Here is a 24,640-nt window from a genome sequence, read left to right on the forward strand (position 1 = left end):
GCTCATCTATTTTCCAGGATCAACTAGCATCCATAGGCTGTTGACTGCAGAGGACTTCATCCCTGTCTCAAATGTCTTTCATGAGCTCCAGAACCAAATACAGTAGAGTCTCACATAGTCCCACTTTATTTATACAAATTCAATAATATATGTTTGCAAGAGAGAAGGAAGTGGAATGGAAGAGAAGAGGATTGGAGGGGTGGGAAGGGAGAGAGAGTAATTTAAACTGTGTGGCCAATTCCATCATCCAGGCATATCCACAAAGAGCTTAATGCTGAATGGATGGGACAGAATGCAGTGAATCTAGGTTCCATATGTCATTTCAGTTGACATATGACTCACACTTATGGGCATTGCATTACCCTTAGTGTTTTTAAAGACACATATGTTGCCTTTATCGTGGCCCTTAAACACAACCTGACCACTCTGTTTGTGGATAACTGAAGGGTGACTGGTTCCGGCACTAGAAGAAAAACTGGCCGTGTTGACCTCGTTGGCCAGTGAGTTGGGATGTTTCTTCAGTCTGGTGCCTTCCTGAGGGATTTCCAAGAGAAACTTGACTATGCTTTTTTTTTCTCATATGCTATATTCAGAGGCTAACGTGTAAGCTATGATTGCCCTGTATTCAAATGCCTCCTGGCTCTCTCTACTTGCACGTTCATAAACAGCTTCAGCTTTATCTGTTTTAAACTCAATTTATTCCCCCAAAGCTTCTTCCTTCCCTAGTGCTCTCTGTCTGAGTGAGTGGCACCTCTGACCAAGCCATTGGTGCCCAAGCCGGGAACCTCAGCTCCTTCCTGTCCCTCGAATCTTTCCCTCACCATGGCTATTTCGAAAGTGACTCTCCAATCTACCCACTCCATTAGGTCATCCTCAGTGGTTGCGATCATTGCAACAATTTCTTCAGTTCTACCTCCTCACCTCTTTTAGCCCCTGTCCCAAGTCCTATCTATTCTCATGAGTAAGAGGGATTTTTTTTTTGAAACCCTGATAGGGTTACTCCTCTGTAACAACAACAACAACAACAACAACAACAACAACAGTAGCAACTCACTCTTTAGCAACCCCCCATTACCGTCAGGGTGAGGTCCATGGTTTTCACTAGGATTCTAGGGTCCCACATCCTCTCTCAATGCTGACTGGGGCCTTATCTGGCTATTTTACAATGGCAGATAGAACTTGTTGATGGACATCATGTTCTTTTTCACCCATGGGTCACTGCATATGCTGCTTGTTTCCCCTACCATACTCTAATGTCCTCCTTTTTGCTTATCTATGTCTTACATCTCCTTCAGGTTTCAGCTGAGACATTAAAGCTTTGGGAGACCATCCCTGATTCCCCAAGACTTGTTAGACGCCTATCCCATGCACAGACACAGTACCCTCTATTTCTCCCTATAACAGCATCTGTCTTACTCTTAGAATTTCCTGCCTTTTATCTGTCTTCTCCACTTACACCAGGAGAGCATAACTTGTAGGACCAGGAGGAGGGACTGTTGTGTTTTTCCATTAGTGCCTACCACTGTTCTTAGAGCAGACACCACGCATGTGGTTGCTGAATGAACAAACCAGTGCTATGTTGGATTACTCGTAATTCTCTGCGGTAACTTAGCCTTGGAAGTCAATCGTAGATTGGTATTCAGGTAAATAAGAAAGGAAGACAATGCATGGCATGGGAAATAAAGGCATTTAACATGAGCCCTCCTGCCTTTTCTCATAGCCTACTTTTTTGTTTCTTTAAATGTTTACTTATTTTTGAGAGAGAGCGAGAGAGCGAGAGCGCAAGTGATCAGGGGAGGGGCAGAGAGAGAGGGAGACACATGATCCCAAGCAGGCTCCAGGCTCTGAGCTGTCAGCACAGAGCCCGATGCGGGGCTCAAACTCACCAACTGTGAGATCATGACCCGAGCTGAAGTTGGACGCTTAACCAACTGAGCCGCCCAGGTGCCCCGTTCAGAGCCTACTTTTAAACTTGAAGGTATAGAGAAAGTCCTTGTAGAAGGGTTGTCAGGGATAGGGGCCAGTACAGCTATTATCCCGTGGTAGAGCGACCCCGTTAGTGTTGGCAAATCATTTCTGCTTTCTTGGATCCTTACTTCTGCCAGGTCTGGGTTTCAGAAGTAAGAGAGTTGGCATGGAATCAGAGGTGTTAGTGTAAATGTTCTTGCCTGTGTTTATGGCCTTTTTGTTTCCATTTCATCATATTTTAAGAACTTTGCTGACCAAATGTGAGAAGATGTGTGCACTTAATAGTTTTGATTTTGCAGCTCATACTTATGTCCCACTTGATTCCCTATTTTTTCCTCTCCTGTTCACACTGTGGCCACTTAGTCACCATCTGCAGGCCCCATTTCAGTAGTTTAGCTGGTTCAGTCTTACTGTGTTGCTCAATGCTTGGGTCTCAATTTTAGAGACTGGGCTTCTTCTGCCCACTGTTCCTGAACTTAACTTTCCACTTATATCTAGGTCCTCCAGGAATGATGGCCTGCTTTGGTCTTCCCTGCGCCCAGAATTCCTGCTGTATCCACAATGGTGGTCACCTCTGCTGGCCTGCCCCACAATCAGTGAGCTCCCAAGCCCCCTCACCTCACCCAGTCTTATAGCTCCCCATGACATCCCCCCTAAGGAGCAGAATTCCAGGGCAGGCTGTGTGATTTCTATCTTCCAGAGCTCTCTGAGGATCTGCTGCTTGTCTCTGTCCCAAGGATGAAAATGGATGACAGGTGCTACCCGGTGATCTTTCCAGATGAACGAAATTTCCGTCCCTTCACTTCGGACACTCTGGCTACAATTGAGAAGCGGATTGCCATCCAAAAGGAGAAAAAGAAGTGCAAAGACCAGACACCAGCAGAACCCCAGCCTCGGCCTCAGCTTGACCTAAAGGTCTCCAGGAAGTTGCCCAAACTCTATGGCAACATTCCCCATGAGCTGATAGCAAGGCCCCTGGAAGACTTGGACCCGTTCTACAGAAATCATAAGGTAGTTGGATGGGGTTCTGGGGTGTTCTAGCCATGCAGTTATAACCGGTGTCACAAGAACCTCCAAACATTGATCTTGGGGTTTGCAGGGGTGTCTGTCCTCCTTTGCTATCACCACTTGTCATTGCCTCCATAGTCCTGAGACCCTCTTTCAGTCTTCATTTTCTCTCTGTAATGCATGTCTTGGCGAAGAAGAGAAGGTCCAGGGGGCAGCGGGAAGGTTAAAAGGAAAACAGAGAAAACATAAATGGTGTCAGGAAAGAGGACTGGACTAGCAGTCACAAAAATTAGGTGTAGGCCATTTAAGTGACTGGCTTTTTGACTTTGGATAAATCCCTAATCCTCATTCTTCTAATCTGTAAAATGGGAATAAAGCATGCTTCCTACAACATGGACAGGCCATGGAAGCACTTATAAACTGTAAAGCATTATACTGATATGAGAGATGAATATCACTGTCCAGGAGCGTCCAATTCAGTAATAAGTTTTCCTTGAAAAACTCCCCAGCTATAGGCTTTTTAGGCTATTAAATGAGAATTCTGGAGGTTGGAACCATACACCAACATGATGCATAATAGAAGTTCAATAAGTGATGTTCAAGAATATGGTAATCAAGTGGGCAGGTGGAGATTTTGCGTAAATCCCATGCCGATATGTGATAGGCTTGCTATTTAACCTACCTGAATATAGTTGTTGCAGGGAAATTCTAGTAAAAGTTCTTTAAAGGGGCTCCTAAGTGAGGAAATGTGAGCTCTGGGCTCCTCTGATGGCTGCTTGGAAGCCTGGGACAGTGAGGACGGTCCTCTGCAGACCATCCAGAAAAGCTCAGAAGACCTTGCCATAATAATCCCATTGTGTGATCCAGCAGCGAATGGAAAACCCACCTCACCAGACTGAGGGCAGAGAGGAAGGAAGTTTGGGTAGAAGTCCTAGAAATATGAGACGCTGAGACCATTCTCTGCTGGCAACCATGAGAAATCGATCTCTCCAGAGAAATATTGCCTGGTATGTTACCTTGCATTGGGACAGACTTAGGGTTACCAGACCAAATGGGAACTGTGTGTATAGAGGAAAGTGGGGTGTGAGTGGGAAAGACAAGAAAGAAGAAGAGAGATGAAGGAACGAAAACACCCCAATATTTCTCCTTCTTCTTATGCCCCAGAATCCCAGGGGCTTCTTGGAGGCAGAGTTGTTAAATGCGAATTAATTTCTGGAGGTCTTCTGCTTCAAGGCTGGAGCAGGTGGCAGCTTGGTATGCTGCAGACAGTCCTGGGAGGACAGGTTCTGTTCCAGCCTGGCTGAATGTTCTAGGACTATCTATCTCTTCTCAGCTTGGGCTCTCCCTTTAAATTAGAAGACACGATACTTTTTTAGAGCTCTGCACACCCATGACCCCGCATGGCTGGTGTTCTCAGCAGTCATGTGAGGTATATGTGATAGTTAGCCCTCCACCTCATAAATGAGAATCCAAAGACTGGATGGGGAAGTGGATTATGACAGGCCAAGCAACCAGTAAGGGATGAAGCTGGGCCCTAAACCCAAGGGCTCTTTCGATAGTCTAAGGCCACTTCCTGTCTTTTGAAACTTCCATTTTGAAGAGCTACAGAGAGAGGGGTGGAGATATGTCAGCAAGAAGACAGAAGGAGCGGGTACCTATCATTTTAATAATTTAAACCCTGGTGAGTATAGTTAAATACACCATTAGCTGAAATATTTAAAGCAGTGAGAGATGGCATTAATAAAATATCAAGGGACACAGAGACAGAGCCATATCATGCCACCTATTAATCTGGGGTGACCTGCCTCAAGGAGGGGTTTGCTCTCTGCCCTAAAATTGTCTCTCTAGCCGAAGGAAGGGCCCAGAATCCCTAAAGTGGGTCTTGGGCTCCTGAGCTCATAGCTTTCAAAGAAGCCTGTGGCCCATTTCCTTTTGTTATGGAGGCAACAGAAAATATCCTGCCCCATTTTTTCCTGCCGCCAGATGGCCAGCAGACAAGTAAGTTCCAGCAACTCAGCAAAGGGAGGTTGATGGTTGGCAGTGGCTGAAGTTCTGGTACCTCAGCCAAGGCAGCACCCACCCTGCTATATTGGGCCTTGGCGACAAGGCCTGTCTTTCCTGTACAAGAACATACTGGATTACGTGCCAAGTAGTACTTTTGCAGATCCGAAAGGAGCAGAGCCATGGGGAAACAGGAATGACCCTCATTCTGTGAAGGCTTTTGTAACCAACAGCCTTGGGGACATGTAAGGGGACAGCCAGATTATAGCTAAATGGAAAGAAGGAGGTTTCGGGGGGTTGATGTGAGACCCTGTGAGTGATGGGTTCTTCCGCAGGCACTGCCTCATTCCTAGGTCCCAGGAAGAATTGGGCACACGTCTGGTGTTGTCTTCGGTGGAGCCCAGTGGGCATTTTGGATGGGACAGTGTACCACTTAGCAGATCTGTCCGGGGTTCGGCATCCCTAGACTTACCCACTAAAGACCAGTAGAGCCTCCAGTCGTTGTGACACACAGCCAAAAACACCCACATGTATTTCCAGACGCCTTCTGTAGGGCCTCCCCCACCAGTTGGGAACCGGAGGCAGATTTGCTCATACGTCAGTGGGGAGAATGGGAGAGCAAGTCTGGGAAGCTTGATGACTTTTTCTGTTGAAGATCCTCAGGGTTGGAATTGATCGGCAGACTATCTCGCGTAGAACTGCTCAGGTACAGCCACACAGACTCGCCGGGTCCCTGACTGTTCTAACCTTTGTTACGAAGCTCTTATTCGTAATCAAAATAATTTAAAATAATCTGCTGAATGTGAATGTTCAATACCACTCCCCATCTCTTCAAGTTCCCTCCTAGTTCTTATCTCTCTAGACGGAGACACAAGACGAAGGGTTTTGCTGGTGTCCAGAGTCACAGCGTGGGCCGGTGGGAAAGTGCCTTGGGCAGTAGCCCAATCAGAAACTGTCATGATCATAATAAGCCAAGCCACGCCTCCGTCCGCGGTCCCACTGAATTTCCTCTGAATGAACTAACTCGCGATAAATATTGTTCCGTCACTGCACGTAATTCTTGTGGCATTTGTTTGCTTGTCTTCGCAGACGTTTATGGTGTTGAACAAAAAGAGGACCATCTATCGCTTCAGTGCCAATCGTGCCTTGTTCGTATTTGGGCCTTTCAATCCAATCCGAAGTTTAGCCATTAGGATCTCAGTCCATTCATATCCTTTCCTTGCATCTTCCGCCAAGTCCAGGTCATGTGAAAAGTGCCAGAGCCCCAGACTGAGGGGAAGTAGCTGATTCTTGGAACCGATAATGGCAGAGTGCCTGCGGCTGCACGGCGGGGGCTGTGCTTTTACTGCGTGTGAACAAGGCTTGGCCCTGCCCTGGGATCCTGTGGCCTCAGAAGGAGACGGGCCAAAAGGCAGGCAATGTCTTCAGTGGGTCGGGCAGTTTGGGAGCGGTAGTGTGGAGAGGCACCGCTGTGCTTTGGAGGCATCCAGGGGGACTTCCCGGAGAAAGGAACATCTAAGTTGGGGCCCAGACAAAGGTGGCAAACCATCTACCTGTCTCTGTATTTACCTGCTAACGGTGTTGTGTTGGACCTAGACAGAATTTTTTTTTTTTTATTTTTTTAACGTTTTATTTATTTTTGAGACAGAGAGAGAGCATGAACGGGGGAGGGGCAGAGAGAGAGGGAGACACAGAATCGGAAGCAGGCTCCAGGCTCTGAGCCATCAGCCCAGAGCCGGACACGGGGCTCGAACTCACAGACCGCGAGATCATGACCTGAGCTGAAGTCGGACGCTTAACCGACTGAGCCACCCAGGCGCCCCGGACCTAGACAGAATTTAAAGCTTTATGGAAACACTCTGTAATGTGGGAAGTCCGGATTTCTGGCTTCTTTTGAAAAACGGAACCTCTCTCAAGGCTCAGCCTATAGTCCTAGCTGGCAAAAATCGGTGTAGTGAGGAACCACTGCCTGTTTTAGAGGGGCCATGCAAGCTCTGCTTCACCACCTCTCCACCCCTCTCTGTGGCTCATTTTACCCATTTAAAGGACTCCTGAGACTCTTAAGGCTTTGAGTTTGCCACCTCAGTCTTAAGGATAAAGACAGGAGGGGATTATTGAGCATTTCTGCTGTGTGCAGGGGGTGGTGGAAGATGCCAGGCAGTTTTAGACTGGGGGAGGTCAGAAAGACATGGACTGGTACACGTATTGAAGTACTGGGGGGATGGGAAGGAATAACTGTTCAGGTTGGCTTCCCTAGAAGCAGAATCTGAGATGGGGATTCTTATTTAATCCCCATCTTTAATATTATCATTATTTTTTAAATGTTTTAACGTTTATTTATTATTGAGAGACAGAGAGAGACAGAGCATGAGCAGGGGAGGGGCAGAGAGAAGGGGAGACCCAGAATCCGAAGCAGGCTCCAGGCCCCGAGCTGTCAGCACAGAGCCCGACGTGGGGCTCGAACCCACGAGCCACGAGATCATGACCGGAGCCGAAGTCGGACGCGGAACCGACTGAGCCACCCAGGCGCCCCCCGCCCCCATCTTTATTATTTAATTATTTAATACTAAATGATGACTTAGTAGAGGAGTTGCCCTCTGGAGAAGGAAGGAGGGAAGCAGGATGGCGAGAAAGAGGAGCAAACAACGATGGGGTCTCAGCTGAGCCCACATCAGCTGGAGTCCACTAGGAGCTCTAGAGCACCGATTACGTCACAGAGGAAGCCCACCTGGAAGCGAGGGCCAGCTTTTCTCTACGTCTCAGTCAGTCAGACATGAGGGAGGGAGTTGTAGCCCTCCAGGTGAAGGGGCTGCCTTTTGGCTGAGGACAGTTCTTCAGGGGAGGGGACAGGTGTGGGCGGTCGCCCGCCAACACGCACCGTCCGCAGACAGGTTGCACCTGCGGCCAATGGGGCCTGGAGGTAGGCCGCAGCCTCCACTGTGACGGATGACCTGGGCCACCCTGAAGTGTACCTGCCTTAACAGACAGTGGTTACATTGTTCAGCATGTTCATCATCTGCACCGTCATCATCAACTGCGTGTTCATGGCCACCGCCTGTGGGAAGGACAACAGCAACATATATACCGACAATGCCGAGTAAGTGTGTGTCCTGCGCTCATCCAACCTAAGGTTTGGAACAAATACACCTAAACGACCTGTGATTAGATCAGAGTTCAGCTATACAGAGAAAGACAAAGTCACCCATGATCCCAACTTCCCAGTGCAAATGTCGGAAGGGTCCCTTTTAGTTTGGTACACATATTTTTAACGATTATTTTTAAAGACCTCAAAAATAATAAGCAGCACACTTACAACTTTTATGTCTGGCTTTTAAGAGGTTTTCTTTGTGTTTGTAGAGGCTTTATAGGAATCTGCTTTTATGGTAATATAACATTCTATCAGGTGAATAAACCATAATTTACTTAACCGTTCTAGTATCTTACTCCTATAAATATCACTGCAACAAGCATCTTTTTTGCATAAAGCTACTTTTCAAAAATGATTACTTTTCGTAGGGTAGAGTCTTAGAAATGGGTTTACTAGATCAAAAGTACATTTCAATGCTTGAAAAACATATGGGGACAAAATGTTTTCCAAAAGGTTTGGGATAGTTGTTAATTTATAGAGTTAACAATATTTCCATTTCCCATGTATCATTTTTGCTTTTTCCCTGGTGAGTTTGAGTGAGTTCTTCCTATAGTTAAAATATTAACTTTTCATAATTTTTAGTTGGCTACTCAGTAATGCAAGTTAATTTTTCAACTGAGAAAGTTCTATATTTTGATAAGTATTCTCTTATCAAAGAGAATGTTGTCCTAGTTTTTCTAATTGAACATATTTGCTGCTTTAGTCTTTCAGGAATATATTGAATAATTGAGAGAATAATAAGAAATCACTTATTTTATTCACATATTTTTATCCCATATTTAACTTAACTGTGTGATAGAAACCATCACAGTCAACATGCAGAATGTACAGAACATTCCAGACACTCTAAAATTTCCACTTGGCAGTCAATCCCTTGACCCCCACTTGCAACCCCAGACAAATACTGATCTGCCTTCTGTCACTCTAGACCAGTGTTGCCTTTTCTAGAATTTAATATAAATGGACTCATATAATGTATATGATACCATACTTTCCTATGTGGCTTCTTCCACTTAGCATGTTTTGAGATGCACCCGTGCTGTTGTTTGTATCACTAGATTTTCCCCTCCTTGGTGTTGAGTTGTATTCCTTTGTATGAGCATATTCACAATTTGTTTTCCCATTCACCTGTTGATGGACATGTGGGTTATTTCTAGTTTTGGGCCATTATGAATAAAGCTGCTAAGAACATTTCTGTATAAAAGTCTGTTTATGGGGATCACCTGGGTGGCTCAGTCGGTTGAGCATCTGACTCTTGATTTGGGGTCAGGTCATGATCCCAGGGTCGTGAGACAGAGCCCCATGTTGGGCTCTGTGCTGGGTGAGGAACCTGCTTAAGATGCTGTCTCTTCCTCTGCCCTCTACCCTGCTCATGCTCTTTCTTTTTCTCTCTCTAAAAATTGAATTAATTAAGTAGGTAAGTAAAAGTCTTTTTGTAGATATATGTTTGCATTTCCCTTGGATAAATACGTAGAAGTGGAATTGCTGTGACATGTGTGAAGTATATGAGTGAGTAACTTTGTAAGAAATGGCCAAACTTCTCCAAAGTGAACTGTTTTACATTCCTGCAATATATGAAGGCTTCAAAGTCTTTATTAATTTCATCCTTAATTTGCTCTTCTATTTCTAGCTTCTTAAGGTAGAAACTTAAATAGTTGGTTTTAGACCATTCTTCTTTTCTTGTACAATTGTATAAAGCTATAAATTTCCACTACGCACTGCTAAAGAAAGCTTCATCCCACAAATTTTGATATGTTGTGTTTTTATTACCTTTTGGGTAAACATTCCCTACTTCTTCTTATGATTACTTCTTTGTCCCATGTGTTATTTAGAAGTGTGTTTTTTTCCAAATATTTTATATTTTTCTAGTTGGTTTATTGTTAATGATTTCCAATTTAATTCTGTGGAAAGAATATACTCTGTAAGTTTTCAATCTTTTGAAATTAGGAGAAACTTATTTTATGGCTCTATGGGGAATGTTTCATGTGTACATGAAAAAATGTGGATTCTGCAGTTTGATATGATTGTCTGTAAATAGTCCTATTAGGTTAAGGTGGTTGATAGTGGCATTTATATATTTATCCTTTTGCCATTTCAATTAGTACTTCTATGAATTACTGAGGAGAGGCTTGAAATCTCCATCTATGATTGTGAGTTTGTCTATTATCCCTTCATTTTTGGCAAATTTTGCTTTATATATTTTTGCAGCACTATTATTAGGCACTTACAGATTTATGGTTATTATATCTTTCTGATGTATGCATTCTTTTATCAGCATGAAATGCCCTTCTTTATCTTTAGTAATATTCCTTTTAGTATTTGTTTTGTCTGAGGTTAATACAGCTACTCCAGTTTTCTTAGGCTCATTGTTTGCATGGTATATCTTTTTCCATCCTTTTACTCTCAACCCTTTTGTGTTTTTGTATTTATAGTGTATCTCTTGTAAAGAGCACATAGTTGGTTTTTGTTTTTTATGCAGTCTATTTTCTAATCTCTGCCTTTTGATGGTATATTTATTTCATTTGCATTTAATGTAATTATGAATATGCTTAAATTCAGGTCTGCTGTTTTTCTATTGGTTTTCTGTTGCTCTCATCTGTTTTTTGTTCCTTTCCTCTTCTATTGTTCTTCCATTCCTACCTTCTTTTTTGTTAATCAGGTATGTTTAGTATTTCACTTTAAATCTCTACTGTTTTTCTTTTAGATTTACTTCTTTGCATTACTTTTTAGTGATTGCTCCTTCTCTGCCGTTAAGTGGGACTTGGGTCTAGTTAAGGACAGTGAGCTTGGGGCTATGCCTTGAATCAAGGGGCATGGATACTGCTGAGAATAGAAGTGAACCTGGGCAATATCACTGGGGAAAATGGTCTCCCCTTTAGATAGTTGGCTATTCCATGTCAGGAGCTAATTGAGAGTGGAGGAGTTGCTCATTATTTACTGCAGTGTCTCTGGAAGCCTTTGTAGTCAAAGTGTAGCTGAGCCTGCTCGGCTCTTCTAGTGAGATGCAATGAGTCTTCTTTTTCCTATTAATGGGAAGCAGTGGCCCAATTGGATGCTAATCTGCTCAAAGGTCATTTTCACTACTAAAAGACCCATAAGGCAAAGATTTAAAAAAACCCTTGTCTAGGCTGTAGGGAAGCTGCTGCTGTCTCCTGGTGGCATTTGTACTGACAATGGATGCATAAAAGTGAGGGTGGGAGGAGGAGGTTGAAAATGTTTTCACAAAAGAAGGCATGTGACTGACTTATTAGGCCCATGGGGGGAGAGTTTCTCTAATTTTGTCAGTGTCCTTTGGTTAGAAAACTTTTAAATGGGAAATTGATTCCAGGTCTATAGCTCTCAGAGAATGAATGCCAAAGTGCCCTAGGATCAGGCGATGGTGTTCTCTTAACCTACCTGGACACCACTCATGGCCCTGATTGGATACCCTAACCGTGCTTGAACTGACAGTGACACGCTCCAGAGGGCCTCATTTGCCTGGTGGTTGGGGTCTCTCTGTCACGGAGCTCCCAAGCCCTGTTCCTTGTGGTGGGCATGGCTGTACTCCATATCAGATATCATGGTTGGTCTGCCTGTCCCTCTATTGGCCAGGCTTCGGCTGGGAGTGGGAGGTGGGAGACCAGGTGGTTAGGTAGAAATGGCAGTCAAGGGCTGCTGTCTCATTTGCCTGAGACCTAGATGGAGATTTGCAAAATCCCACAAATCTGCAATTACAGCTTTTCCCAAAATACCCATAACTTTGTAAATTATGCCTGGTTTTTTAAAACAGTATTTCAGGGCAGACATGAATTAATCTGCTGTGTTCTTTTGTCACCTAAAAGGTGATCAGCTTCGAAAAAAAAGGCTGAAGCAGAGAGCAGCTCATAACCATTTCTGCCCTTGGATTTGGCTACTTTGGATTTTTCAAGTTTCCAAGATCTTAGCGCTTTAGCTCTGTGGGCTGACAGTGGTTGGATGTTCTACCAGAAAAGGTCCATTTCTTTTACTGTGAACCAACAGATTGTTTGAATCGATTGTTTCTGTCCCCAAAGTGGAACCCGTTTGTGTGCGTGTGCCCACGTGCGCACGGACAGACCCATCATTTTTGACAGACTGTTTTAATTGTGGTAAAATACACATTACATAAAATGTACCATGTTAACCACTTTTGAGTGGTATTAAGTACAGTCACATAGTTGTGCAACCAATTATCACCATCCGGCTCCAGAACTCTTTTCATTTTGCAAAACTGAAACTCTGTGCCTATTAAACACTAACTCCCCTCCAGTCCCTGGCAACCACCATTCTACCTTTGGTTGCTATGTATTTGACTGCTCTAGGCGCCTCACTTACGTGGAATAATACAGTATTTATCTTTTTGCACCTGGTTTATTTCCCTTAGCAGGATGACTTCAAGATTCATCCACGTTGTAGCCTGGGTCAGGGTTTCCTTCCTTTTTAAGGCTGAATAATATTTTTTGGTATGTACCCCATTGATCTGTTGATCCGTCAGTGGACATTAAGGGTTGTTTCCAACTCTCGGCTATTGTGAATAATGCTGCTGTGAACGTGCATGTACAATTATTTCTTTGAAATCTTGCTTCAGTTCTTCTGTGTGCATGCCCACAGTGTGGGATTGCTGGATCACATGGTAATTCTATTTTTAATTCTTTTGAAGAGCCTTCGTAGTGTTCTCCATGGCTGTTTGCATCATTTTACAGTACTGCACGAGAGTTTCTGTTTTTCTGCATCCTTACCAACACTTGTTATGTTCTGAGGCTTTTTTTCTTTTGAAAGCAGCCATCCTAATGGGTATGAGGTGATATTTCACTGTGGTTTTGGTGTGCATTTCCCTGATGATTAGTGGTATTGAGCATCTTGTCGTGTGCTTGGTTGGCCATCTGGGTGTCATCTTTGGAGAAACGTCTAATTCAAGTCATTTAGCCATTTTTAAATTAGGTTACTTGATTTGTGCTGTTTCTTTTTAAATTTAGTTTTTTAATTAAAATCTTCTTATGGAGATGTAATGACATCAATACTGTATTAGTTTCATGTGTATAGTGATTCAAAGTTTATATACATTATGGAATGATCACCATAAGTCTAATCACCATACAAAGTTTTACAGTGTTATTGACTGTAGTCCCCACGGTGTACATTACATCCTCATGTCTTATTTATCTTATAACTGAAAGATTGTACCTCTTAATCCCCTTCACCTATTTCATCCATCTCCCAACCCCCTCCCATCTGGCAACCATCAGTTTGCTCTCCGTGTCTAGAAGTCTGTTTTGTTTTGTTTCGCTCTTTAGTTTCTACATAGAAGTGAAATCATACAGTATCTGTCTTTCTGTGTCTGATTTTACTTAGCATGATACCCTCTAGTCTATCTTTGTTTTCATGAAGGGCAAGATTTCATTCTTTTTTAGGGTGGAATAATATTCCATTGTGTACATACACCACATTTTCTTTACCCATTTATCCATTGATGGATACTTAGATTCCTTCCATATGTTGGCTATTGTAAGTAATGTTACAATGAACATGGCAGTATATGTACCTTTTCAAATTCGTGTTTTCACTTTCCTTGGGTAAACACTCAGAAGTGGAATTGCTGGATCATATGGTACTTCCATTTTTAATTTTTGAAGGAACCTCCATATTGTTTTCCACAGTGGCCGCACCAATTTCCATTCCCATTAACAGTGCACAAGGGTTCCCTTTGCTGCATCCCTGCCAGCACTTGTTTCTTTCTTGGCTTTTTGATAATATTCACTGCGACAGGTGTGAGGTAATATCTCACTGTGGTCCTGATTTGCATTTTCTTCATGATTAGTGATGTTGAATGTCTTTTCACATTCCTGTTGGCAATCTGTGTGTCTATTCAGGTCTTCTGCCCATTTTTAATCAGATTATTTGTTCACTTGATATTGAGTTGTAGGAGTTTTTTTTTTTTTAAATATATTTTGGATGTTAACCCCCATGTGATATATCATTTGCAAATCTTCTCCCATTTAGTATGTTGCCTTTTCAATTTTTTTTAATGTTTATTTCTGAGAGAAAGAGAGAGAGAGAGACACAGACAGACAGATAGAGCACAAGTGGGGTGGAACAGAGAAAGGGAGATGCAGAATCCCAAGCAGGCTCCAGGCTCTGAGCTGTCAGCACAGAGCCAAACACGGGCGTGAGGGGCTCAAACTCGTGAACTGCGAGATCATGACCTGAGCCGAAGTTGTCATTGAGTCGAAGAATGTCATTGGGATTTTGATAGAGATTGTACTGAATCTGTAGATCACTTTGAGTGGTACAAACATCTTAACCGTATTACGTCTTCTGATCCACGAACATGGGCTATGGAAAGATCCAGCTTTTAACCTTTTTGTTTATTCTGAGCCACCCAGGCACCCCTAGTAGGTTACCTTTCCATTTTGTTGATGTTTCCTTGGCTGTGCAAAAGCTTTTTACTTTGATGTAGCTCCGTTTGTTTATTTTTGCTTTTGTTATCCTTGTCTGGGGAGACAGAACCAAAAAAATATTCCTGAGACCAGTGTCAGAAAGCTTACCACCCAAGTTTTTATCTAGGAATTTTATGGTTTGGTTCTTGCCTTTAAATCTTTAAGACATTTTAAGTTTGTTTTTGCATATGGTGTGATTTTTTTGGTTGTTAAGTTGTGGGAGTTCTTTGTATCTTCTAGATATTAACCTCTCATCAGTAATATGATTTACAAATATTTTCTTCTTGAAGTTTTATAGTTTCTGCCCTTGCACTTAGATATTTAATGCGTTTTGAGTTAATTTTTATACATGGCGTAAGGTAGGGGTCCAACTTCATTTTTTTGCATGTGGGTACTGAGCTTTCCCAGCGTTATTTGCTGAAAGGCTGTCTTTTTTCCATGGAATAGTCTTGGCATCTTTGTGGAAAATCATATGACCATATATGTTAAGGCTTATTTCTGGGCTCTCTGTTCTATTCCAGTGTTCTATATGTCTGTGTTTATACAGGCACCACACTGTTTTGATTAGTTTAGCTTTGTGATAGGTTTTGATATAAGAAAATCTGAGACCTCCAAGTTTTTCAAGATCATTTTGGCTTTTCAAGGTCCCTTGAAATTTGGGGTCCCGAAATATGAATTCCAGGATGGATGTTTTTATGTTTGCAAAGAATGTCATTGGGATTTTGATAGAGATTGTACTGAATCTGTAGATCACTTTGAGTGGTACAAACATCTTAACCGTATTAAGTCTTCTGATCCACGAACATGGGCTATGGAAAGATCCAGCTTTTAGCCTTTTCGTTTATTCTCCTTGTTTCTTTGCCATCATCCCCTTCTGTACATCAAAGTGACAATTCTAGAATAGTGATGACAAAGTAGCAGTGACAACCCCCGTCCCAAGGCCCCAGGTTGCTAAAACAACTCTCAAGAATGTGGCCATGGAACTGAGCACTGAACAGCAGCTTACAACTTTATCTGTGGGCCTGTTGCTTAGAAATTCTGACTACTAGAACTTGCTTACGATGCTTGCCACTCTGAACTCGGGTTTACTGAAAATCAGAATGTTAAACGTCACACTGAAATGTAAAAAAACCACATAAAGGCCAGATAAGACAGATGGCCTCTCTGCTTTTCACATCACTTACCATATTCCTTCTTGTTCTGAATGATTTACTTTGCAGGTATGTCTTCACTGGGATTTATATTTTTGAAGCTTTGATAAAAATATTGGCAAGAGGTTTTGTTCTGGATGAGTTTTCTTTTCTTCGAGATCCATGGAACTGGCTGGACTCCATTGTCATTGCAACAGCGTAAGAATGTCAAAGATGTTTATTGAGGAGACTTGGGGTGGGAAAGAAGCTCCTTGGCTTCCACCAGGGGTCTCTGTGGGTCCATGTGAGTAGCTAAGCATGTCCTAATAATGCCTAGAGCTCTGAGTGCAGCGTGGGTTGGCCCTGAACAGCATCATGCAGCCAATTGGCCAGAGGCCTCCACACGTGAATCCATTTCTAGGCCACATTCATGCTCTCCTTCCTCCAGCCATTCACTCCCCAAACAGTGGCCTATGATGGGCCAAGTTCTGTGCAAGATACAAGGGTTGTGATAATGAAAACAAAACAAAACAAACAGACATGGTTCTCACCCTCTTGAAGCTCACAGTCCAGATGGGAAGAGGGAAAATTAACAACCATTGCAATCTGGTAGGGCGAGTGCTGGGACAGGAGCTGGGCATGTATCGGGCTGTCAGAACGTGTAGGAGGAACCACGGAATCTGGAAAATCTTTGGCTACTGCAAGCTCTCAAGGAGTTTTCCTCGTTTTCCTCTAGAAGTTTTCTAGATTTGGCCCTTATGTTTAAGTCCATGGCCCCTTTTGAGTTAATTATTGTGTGTATATTGTATATGACATGAGGTGAGGATTGAAGTTCTTCCCGGAGGAAAGGGCATCAGTCTGGCATCTGAATGATGACACAGGGTCAGCAAAATGAAGAACAAGAAAAGCAATGGCCCATCACTGGCACAATAATAGTAACGTAACATTACTTAATTTGTGCCAGCCATCGTCGTAAGCACTTTGCTTATGCTTTCCTGTTTAGTATTTGCAAAAGCCCTTTGAGGTAGATGCTATTAATTCCCAAGTTTTACATTTGAAATTCCACGGTTGGGTGATCTTGGCTATTGAAAGGCGGCGTAGTGCAGCGGTGAGAGCTCAAGAGTCAGATGGCCTGGGTTCCTTCTGGGCTTGGCCACGTAGTGAGACCTTACGTAAATGCACTGGGCCTGGAACCCGGTAGTCAGTCGATAGATGTTTTGATTGATTTCTCTTATCGATAGCTGTAGCCACGACTGCATGGACTATTCCAAGGGATCTTAATCTATGTCCAAATATAACAATTAGCTGAGAACAGCCTCCCGTGCAATCTGTGGCCCACAGCTATGGAGAATGATACTACAGACCCCGAGATGGAGGTGGGGCCAAGAAGGTGAGGCCCCAGATTTCACCTTGGTGGACAGAGAGCTGAGGCCACGTTTATTTGTGGCCTGCGTGGAGATACACAGTGCAGCTGCAGGACTGAGTAGGCCCAGGCTTTCCCTGTGCTTTGTCTTCTAGGTTTGTATCATACTCACCAAGTATCAGGGCCAGTGGCATCAGTCTGTCGTCCCTACGTACCTTCCGGGTGTTCAGAGCTTTGAAAGCAATTTCGGTGGTTTCAGGTAAGTCAGTCTGACTTTCAGCATTGCCTTTTAGTGGGAGGAAGGTTCTTGTATGTTAAACATTTCTCAAGATGACGTATAAACCAAAACCAAACAAATTCTGCTTTCTTCATTTATTTGATCATTCAACCAATGTGGCTTTGAGCACCTCATATGTCTAGACACTGTGCTAACTACTTGGGGTATATCAGTGAGTGAACACACAGAGGTCCCTGCCCTCAGGGGGTCTACATTCTGAGTGGGAGTAGGGAGACAGATACTGAGCAATATCTATAATAAATAGGTAATTACCTGCCCTGTTAGAAAGTGCTATGTGCCATGGAAAAATAAAAAGGAAAAGTAAACAACAGGAGGGCTACTGGAAGCCGTGGGTTCAGGGAAACAGGATGTGGTTTTCAATAAATTGATCAGGATAGGTGTCATTGGGCGGGGCATACGGGAGTGGATTTGAAGGCAGCGAGAGGGAGTCCCACAAGTGGGTGTATGGGAAGGAGTGTCCTGAGCACAGGCAAGAGCTAGGAGTGCTGAGACTGAGGAATAGAAAGGATACAGATGCGCTGAGCAGACGGAGTGAGGGGCCAGGTGGTGGAGGTGGACCACCCTAGTGAAGGCGGGAAGGTATGTAAGCACTAGGAGGACTTGGGCTTTGCTGTGAGATAAATGAGAGAGCTTTGGGCAGAGGAGTCACATGACCTGACAAGGCTTTTGTTTTGTTTTGTTTTTATGGAAGTTGGCCAACACACCATGATACGTTCGTTTCAGGTGCACCATATAGTGATGCAACAGCTCTATAAACTATGCTGTGCTCGCCGCAAGCGTAGCTACGATCTGTTGCCATACAGCACTCTTACAATACCATTGACTATATTCCTTATTCTTTTCTTTAAATGTTTATTTATTTTGAGAGGGAGAGAGAGTGCAAGCAGGGGAGGGGCAGAGAGAGAGAGAGAGAGAGAGAGAGAGAGAGAGAGAGAGAGAGAAAGAAAGAGAATCCCAAGCAGACTCCCCACTGTCAGGGCAGAGCCTAACGCGGGGCTCGATCTTATGAACCGTGAGACCACGACCTGAGCCCAAATCAAAAGCTGGATGCTCAACCAACTCAGCCACCCGGGGGCTCCTCTATTCCCTATTTTGTGCCTTTCTTCTGCACGGATTACTCATTACAGAACTGGAAGCCTGTACCTCCCACTCCCCTTCTTCTGCCCATCCTCCTTCTTCCCCCTCTCTGGCAACCACCAGTCGATTCTCTGTATCTATGAGTTTCTATTTTGTTTTGTTTGTTCGTTTATTTTGTTTTTGAGATTCCACATGTCAGTGAAATCATGCGGTCTTTGCCTCTCTCCATCTGACTTATTTCACTGAGCGTCTAGGTCTATCCATGTTGTTGCAAATGGCACACTCTTGTTCTTTTTTATGGCTGAGTAATATTCCATTGTGTGTGTGTGTGTGTGTGTGTGTGTGTGTGTGTGTGTGTGTGTATTTACATTTACCACGTCTTATTTATCCATTCATCTAATCTGACAGGTTTTAAATGGACTGCTCTGGCTGTTGCATGGAGAATAGAGCGAAGGGAAGGAAAGGCAGAAGCAGGGAAATCAGATAGGAGACATGGTGGTCGCCATGGAAATGTGTCACTCAGATCTGCTGCGGGCAGCATAGCTGAATAATGGTCCCAGCTGCCACGTCTCTGGATTCACCACTGCATCCGTGTCCATGCCAAGATCGTGCTTTCCCTGCAGGTCAGGGGGCCTAGTGCAGGCCGATTGCTGAAGGACACGGGCCCCCTCTAGTGGGAGACGTTAGTTCAGGGGCTCCTCAGCAGCCAGGTTGCGACTCTCTCACAGTGGCTCTTCTTGTCCACTCCTGCTTCCTTCCCGCTCCCCTTTCCCAGCTGTCCGCGCTGTGTCACAGCCCGAGGCTCTCCCTGCCAGCTGTGCTCTCTTCCCCTTTCTCTTCACGGGCATGTCACCCAACACATCCCATGCAGTTCTCATTCCAGAGTGTCTGCTTCTCAGAGAACTCAAACAGAGGCACAAGAGGCCACTGTCATAATCCAAGAGGAGAGACGGTTGTGCTCTAGGATCAGGTGGTGTGGAGGAGTGAGTCAAGGTTCTTGGCCCGAGTGACTGGCCAGATGGAGTCATCATTAACTGTAAACCCTCTTCACTAAAAAATTTTCCCTCTCTGCAGTCCTTCCCTTGCCCCTTCTTCTTCCCTTCCCTTCTAGTCTCTTCTATCAATGCTTAGCTCCCCGACCAAAACGCTAGGCAATTTGGATCCTTTCAAAAAGAGGCAGTGGGTTGGTTATTTTTTGGCGTTTATTTATTTTTGAGACAGAGAGAGACAGAGCATGAACGGGGGAGGGGCAGAGAGAGAGGGAGACACAGAATCGGAAACAGGCTCCAGGCTCTGAGCCATCAGCCCAGAGCCCGACGCGGGGCTCGAACTCACGGACTGCGAGATCGTGACCTGGCTGAAGTCAGACGTTTAACCGACTGCGCCACCCAGGCGCCCCGTTTATTTTTTGAAACCTCAGAAAAACAGCCACGTGATGGTAAACTGGCAGTCAAGGACACTTTATGTAGGATTTGCCCCCCTCCTTCTTTTCTTCCTCTTTTGCAAGGTCGGCCTTGGTTTCCCAAGTTAAGTGAGGGGCTCAGTGCCTTGTGTTTCCTGTGGGTAAAATATACATCAGGCAGTCACTTAGCAGCTGTAGAGTTTCCTTCTTCATCTCTAAACGGGTGACCATAGTCTCTGTTTTGACCCATGAAACACATGAGATCCCTGGATACTTTCTGGAAGTAAGGGCGTGAGGTATGATCCTTTAAGGAACTTTGTAAAAATCATTCAGGCGTCCCAGCCGTCTTTCAGCCAAATCTTCTTGCTTTGGAGAAGACTCAAACACGTTGTTATAGATGCGAGTCGGGCTTAGGTAAGGTTGAAGCGTCCACTTGTTTGGCTGCCGCTGGGGACACAGTGAATGTCCCAGCTTGGCCGGAAGCCTCCTCCTTAGGCGGCACTGCACTTTGTGGGAAAGTCATTTGCTGCCGCTTTGGCCTCCTGTCAGGTGGCACTTTCTGTTCTCAAGTCTACCCGTCGTGGTTTACACTGATCACTGGAAACTTTGTCACTTGGTGCCATCCCACACCCTGTAAGTCCTGTCCGGTTGTTTATCTCTCCACCCGTGCGGACAGCGGGGCCCCTGGCTCAGTCATGTGCTGGGGCTGACTTGTCCTGGCTCCACAGCAGGAGAACGTGCACATCCTTTTTCAGCTCCGCATCCAGGGACGTCGTGCTGTGTAGCCTGAAACCAGCTGGGTGGGAGGGCTGTACGGAGGGAGAAGAGGGATCTGCTACACAATTCTGCAAACAAGGAAGGCTGTAAATGCTACAGATGGGAATTTCCCTGCACATACACCCCCTCTCCCCTCCCCAGAAAGCTGATTTTAAACATTTGCTGTCGTATCAAACACGGTGTCCGTATTTTGTAACTTGGCAGCCTGTAGAGTGCCGTGGACACAGTAGGTGTTGAGTAAACATTTCTTGAATTCAAAAAACCCCTATTAGAAGTAGTGATCTGAGTTCCCCCCTCCCTAGAATATTCTCATTATCTGAGTCCAGAAAGAGCTCCTCCTTCTAGCTCCCTGCCCCCTGATTTAGCGAGGTCTCACGGCACCTTGCAGAGCTTGTGGTTGGTAGTGACCACTGCATGTTAAATACAGCTCCGTGTCCTCCTCTAGGGTGGCCTCACTGTGGCCTTAATGCTGCACGTGACCCCCAGCTGTGCGTTGTCTGCACAACTGTAATCAAGTTGCCTATATGGGATGTTTCTGTTCGGTCTTCTAACTTGCCCTGCGGAGCAACCCCGTCACAGACACAGGGCGGGAGGAAGAGGCTGAGCCCTCTAGACCGGCGTCCACCCAATGGCACATAACTGCTCTGGCAGAGTTAGAACCAGAACCCGTGGCAGCAGAATCCTGGGCCAGGCTAGTTTACAGTCAGGTGACACCGAGGCCTTGGACATTCGCTCCATGCCCTTTGCCTGTGTCTGCTGTAGATGTGAGTGGGGGCTTCTTCCCACCCTGGTCCTTTTCCTCCCCAGGTCTGAAGGTCATCGTTGGGGCCTTGCTGCGCTCTGTGAAGAAGCTTGTTGACGTGATGATCCTGACTCTCTTTTGCCTCAGCATCTTCGCCCTGGTAGGTCAGCAGCTCTTTAAGGAAAATCTGAACCAGAGATGTGTCAGGAAGGACTGTAAGGATATGGATAACCTTGACGGTAAATATTCTACCTTCCACACCTTGGTCCGTGCATGGTTAACTTTTATTCTCACCGTTCATGCTATCTACAGATCTACGTTCGAGAGTCTTAGCAGGAAGGATGATTTCATCCTTTCAGGGGTCTCACATGGGCAGATGCGCTTCTTAGAGAACTGCCTCATTCTTTGGGTTTCCATGGAGAAGGCAAAGCCTGAAGCCATATTCATACAAGTGGTGTCAGCTCCCATCCCTTCCCCTGTGGATCTGTCCACCTTGTGTCATGTTTTGCTTTATTTTTTTTTTTAATTTAAGAAAGAGAGAAAGAGAGAGGGAGAAGGAGAGGGAGAGTGAGTGAAGGAGAGAGAGAGAGAGAGAGAGAGAGAGAGACTGAGCATGAGTAGGGGAGGGTAGAGAGAGGAGACACAGAATCTGAAGCAGGCTCCAGGCTCTGAGCTGTCTGCACAGAGACCACTGTGGGGCTTGAACTCACAAACCATGAGACCAAGAGCTGAGCCAAAGTCAGACACTCAACCGACTAAGGCACCCAGGAGCCCCGATATCACTTCTTTTTCTGCTGCACCCTCTCCACACTGAGGTCGACCCTCCAGCAATTCCACATGTCCTGGGTCTCACATGGCTACCCCGTTTCCATGTCTGTCTTGGTTTATTTAACTTCTCGTGGGTTGAGTCTGTGTCCAGCTTCCCCCAGGGCCTGGTCTCTGGTTCAGTTTTATGCACCGAGAGGCCAGGGGGGCATGGTGGTGTCCCTGCTTCCTCCTCGTCCTTCTTCCTTCTTCCTGTCCCTCCTTTTCTCTTGCTCCTTCCTGAGGGCTTACTGTCTGCTTCTTCTCTGGCTGCCCACTTCGATCATTTTAGAGGATTCCAAACCATTGGTTTCAAGCAAAGGCACATTGGCTGTTGTCTTTGCTTTCAGGTTTTGCTTTTAAATCTGAATTTATGATTCTTTCCTTTTCAGACCATTGCTTTGAAAAGAAAGATTCCACTGAATTCAGAATATGTGGCAGCTGGATGGGTGAAAGGTAAGAGGTTCACACTCTCCTTTTTTCTCCCAAGCAGATCACTTGTGGACCTTTTGGGGTGATGTTGCAAACGGTCTTCATCTAATGACTCGTGGAGGCAGTGATGGCAGTTGACAAACGGTCCCGATTATTGCACGCATCTACGCAAGTTTCGACATGCATTATTAAGTTATTAACAACTCACCACTGTAATTAATAAAAATAAAATCAATTATTTTTAAAATTAATAATAAAACCATAAACTTACTGCAATTGATATATTCATTTAAACATGAATTTAATATAATTCAATTAATTTCATATAGCTTAAAAATAATAAAAAATAATGTAACATAATTTAAAAAAATAATATAATAATTATTTCCAAGTGTTTACAGCAGCTTCCCTTCCTCCCCAAAGTTAGGTTGAATTAGTAACTGAAGAAACCTACTGAGAATGTAGTATTTTGACTTTATGGAGTGAGTATTCAGGACTTTCAAAGGTTAGGAAGAATGTTATGACTGAGAGCCTCATGGAATCCTTATTTTCTGTTCAATGGCGTGGTCCTGATGCAAGGCTATCTGAACGTCTTTCTCAGGTGCTCACGTGTTGATCACCAAAGCCTCTAATTTCATACACGGTTTTATGTGTGTTCACAGGCCGCTCGTAGCCCTCTGGCCCTTTGGGGATACCCTTCTTTCTTCCAGGGTCTCAGTGCTCTCTTGTGGTGAGAAATTCAATTCAGGGTGATTTAATGAGCATATTTCAACGTTTATTTATTTTTGAGACAGAGCATGAACAGGGGAGGGGCAGAGAGAGAGGGAGACACAGAATCTGAAACAGGCTGCAGGCTCTGAGCGGTCAGCACAGAGCCCGATGCGGGGCTCGAACTCACAGGCCGTGAGATCATGACCTGAGCCGAAGTCGGACGCCCAACCGACCGAGCCACCCAGGCGCCCCTAATGAGCATATTTCAAATTAAGATAATACGCAAATCCTTCTCACAAAATAGGCTAAATTTGCGCCCCAGTAACAGATAAGTATCAAAGGCCAGCAACATGCCAAGCTCTGTGCTAAGCCCAAAGAGTCCAAGTGCGAACCAGGGAGCATATTCCTCTTGAAGCTGGCCTCTCGCAGGAACGAGAGAAAATGTGTTTGACTCTTTGAAAGTATGATGAGTGTCTTAAGAGAGATGTGTAGATACTGAGAGAAATAACAGGGGATATAACCCTGTCTATAACATGAGAGAAGGATCCTGCAATACCACGTGGGACGGTCACAGGTTCAGACTCGGCCAAGCCCACAAGACGCCATAGGCTTTAATCTAATACAAAGTTTCTTGAGCTTTCTGAAAGGATCCCCGGCAGGACACTGCATCCACAGTGCTTTCGTTTAATGAGGAGACAAACACTGTAACGTACAGTGCTTCCTTGACCCCGTACGGGGCAGGTACAGTTACTGTGGGCAAAATCTAAGGGGGGTTGGGCCACCTGGACACACAGACACCGCAGCCTTGGCTTCTAAATGGTCTTTATTGTGTCTCCGTCTCTCTAAGCTTGTATGCCGGTCTTAGTTCTCTAGTCTAGGTGTAGTCTCAAAGTTCAGGCGTTGTTGTTGTTTTTTTTTAAATTTTTTTTAAGGTTTATTCATTTCTCAGAGACAGAGAGACAGAGCGTGAACAGGGAAGGGGCAGAGGGAGAGGGAGACACAGAATCTGAAACAGGCTCCAGGCTCTGAGCTGTCAGCACAGAGCCCAATCGGGGCTTGAACTCATGGACCACGAGATCGTGACCTGAGCCGAAGTCGGACGCCCAACCGACTGAGCTACCCAGGTGCGCCAGGTGTTTGGTAGACCAACTCTTAGTACATGATCTTCTGCATTGACGTTAGCACAGTAGTTTCCAAGGAGATGGCAGGTCTCAGGTCACCTTCCTAGGCAGGTCTCCATCTGCCCAGGGCCCAGGCCTGGTCTTCAGCCTTTCCTCACTGCCTCCTGCCCTGAAGACCATCCGGCTGGTTCTGAAGCATGAGTAGGAGGTTCTGGCAGGTGAGG

At 44.8% G+C, this 24,640-nt stretch overlaps 1 protein-coding gene across 3 annotated transcripts in view; it reads left to right on the forward strand.

The window, feature by feature from the left end:
- SCN11A (sodium voltage-gated channel alpha subunit 11) overlaps window positions 1-24,640 on the forward strand; it is a 144,271-nt gene that overhangs the window by 55,214 nt on the left and 64,417 nt on the right. For 2 of the 3 annotated variants that reach the window (XM_045037847.1, XM_045037845.1), the window contains exons 3-9: window positions 2,669-2,979; window positions 6,067-6,185; window positions 7,973-8,074; window positions 15,780-15,908; window positions 17,208-17,311; window positions 21,414-21,587; window positions 22,545-22,608. In XM_045037847.1, coding sequence (XP_044893782.1) covers window positions 2,707-2,979; window positions 6,067-6,185; window positions 7,973-8,074; window positions 15,780-15,908; window positions 17,208-17,311; window positions 21,414-21,587; window positions 22,545-22,608 — 965 coding nt within the window. In that variant the 5' untranslated portion in view covers window positions 2,669-2,706. Of the gene's footprint in view, window positions 1-1,918; window positions 2,565-2,668; window positions 2,980-6,066; window positions 6,186-7,972; window positions 8,075-15,779; window positions 15,909-17,207; window positions 17,312-21,413; window positions 21,588-22,544; window positions 22,609-24,640 lie in introns of those variants that run through there. The other variant, XM_045037846.1, reaches the window with a different exon arrangement.

Source organism: Felis catus, chromosome C2 (genome assembly GCF_018350175.1).
Source record: "Felis catus isolate Fca126 chromosome C2, F.catus_Fca126_mat1.0, whole genome shotgun sequence".
NCBI classification, from domain to species: Eukaryota; Metazoa; Chordata; class Mammalia; order Carnivora; family Felidae; genus Felis; species Felis catus.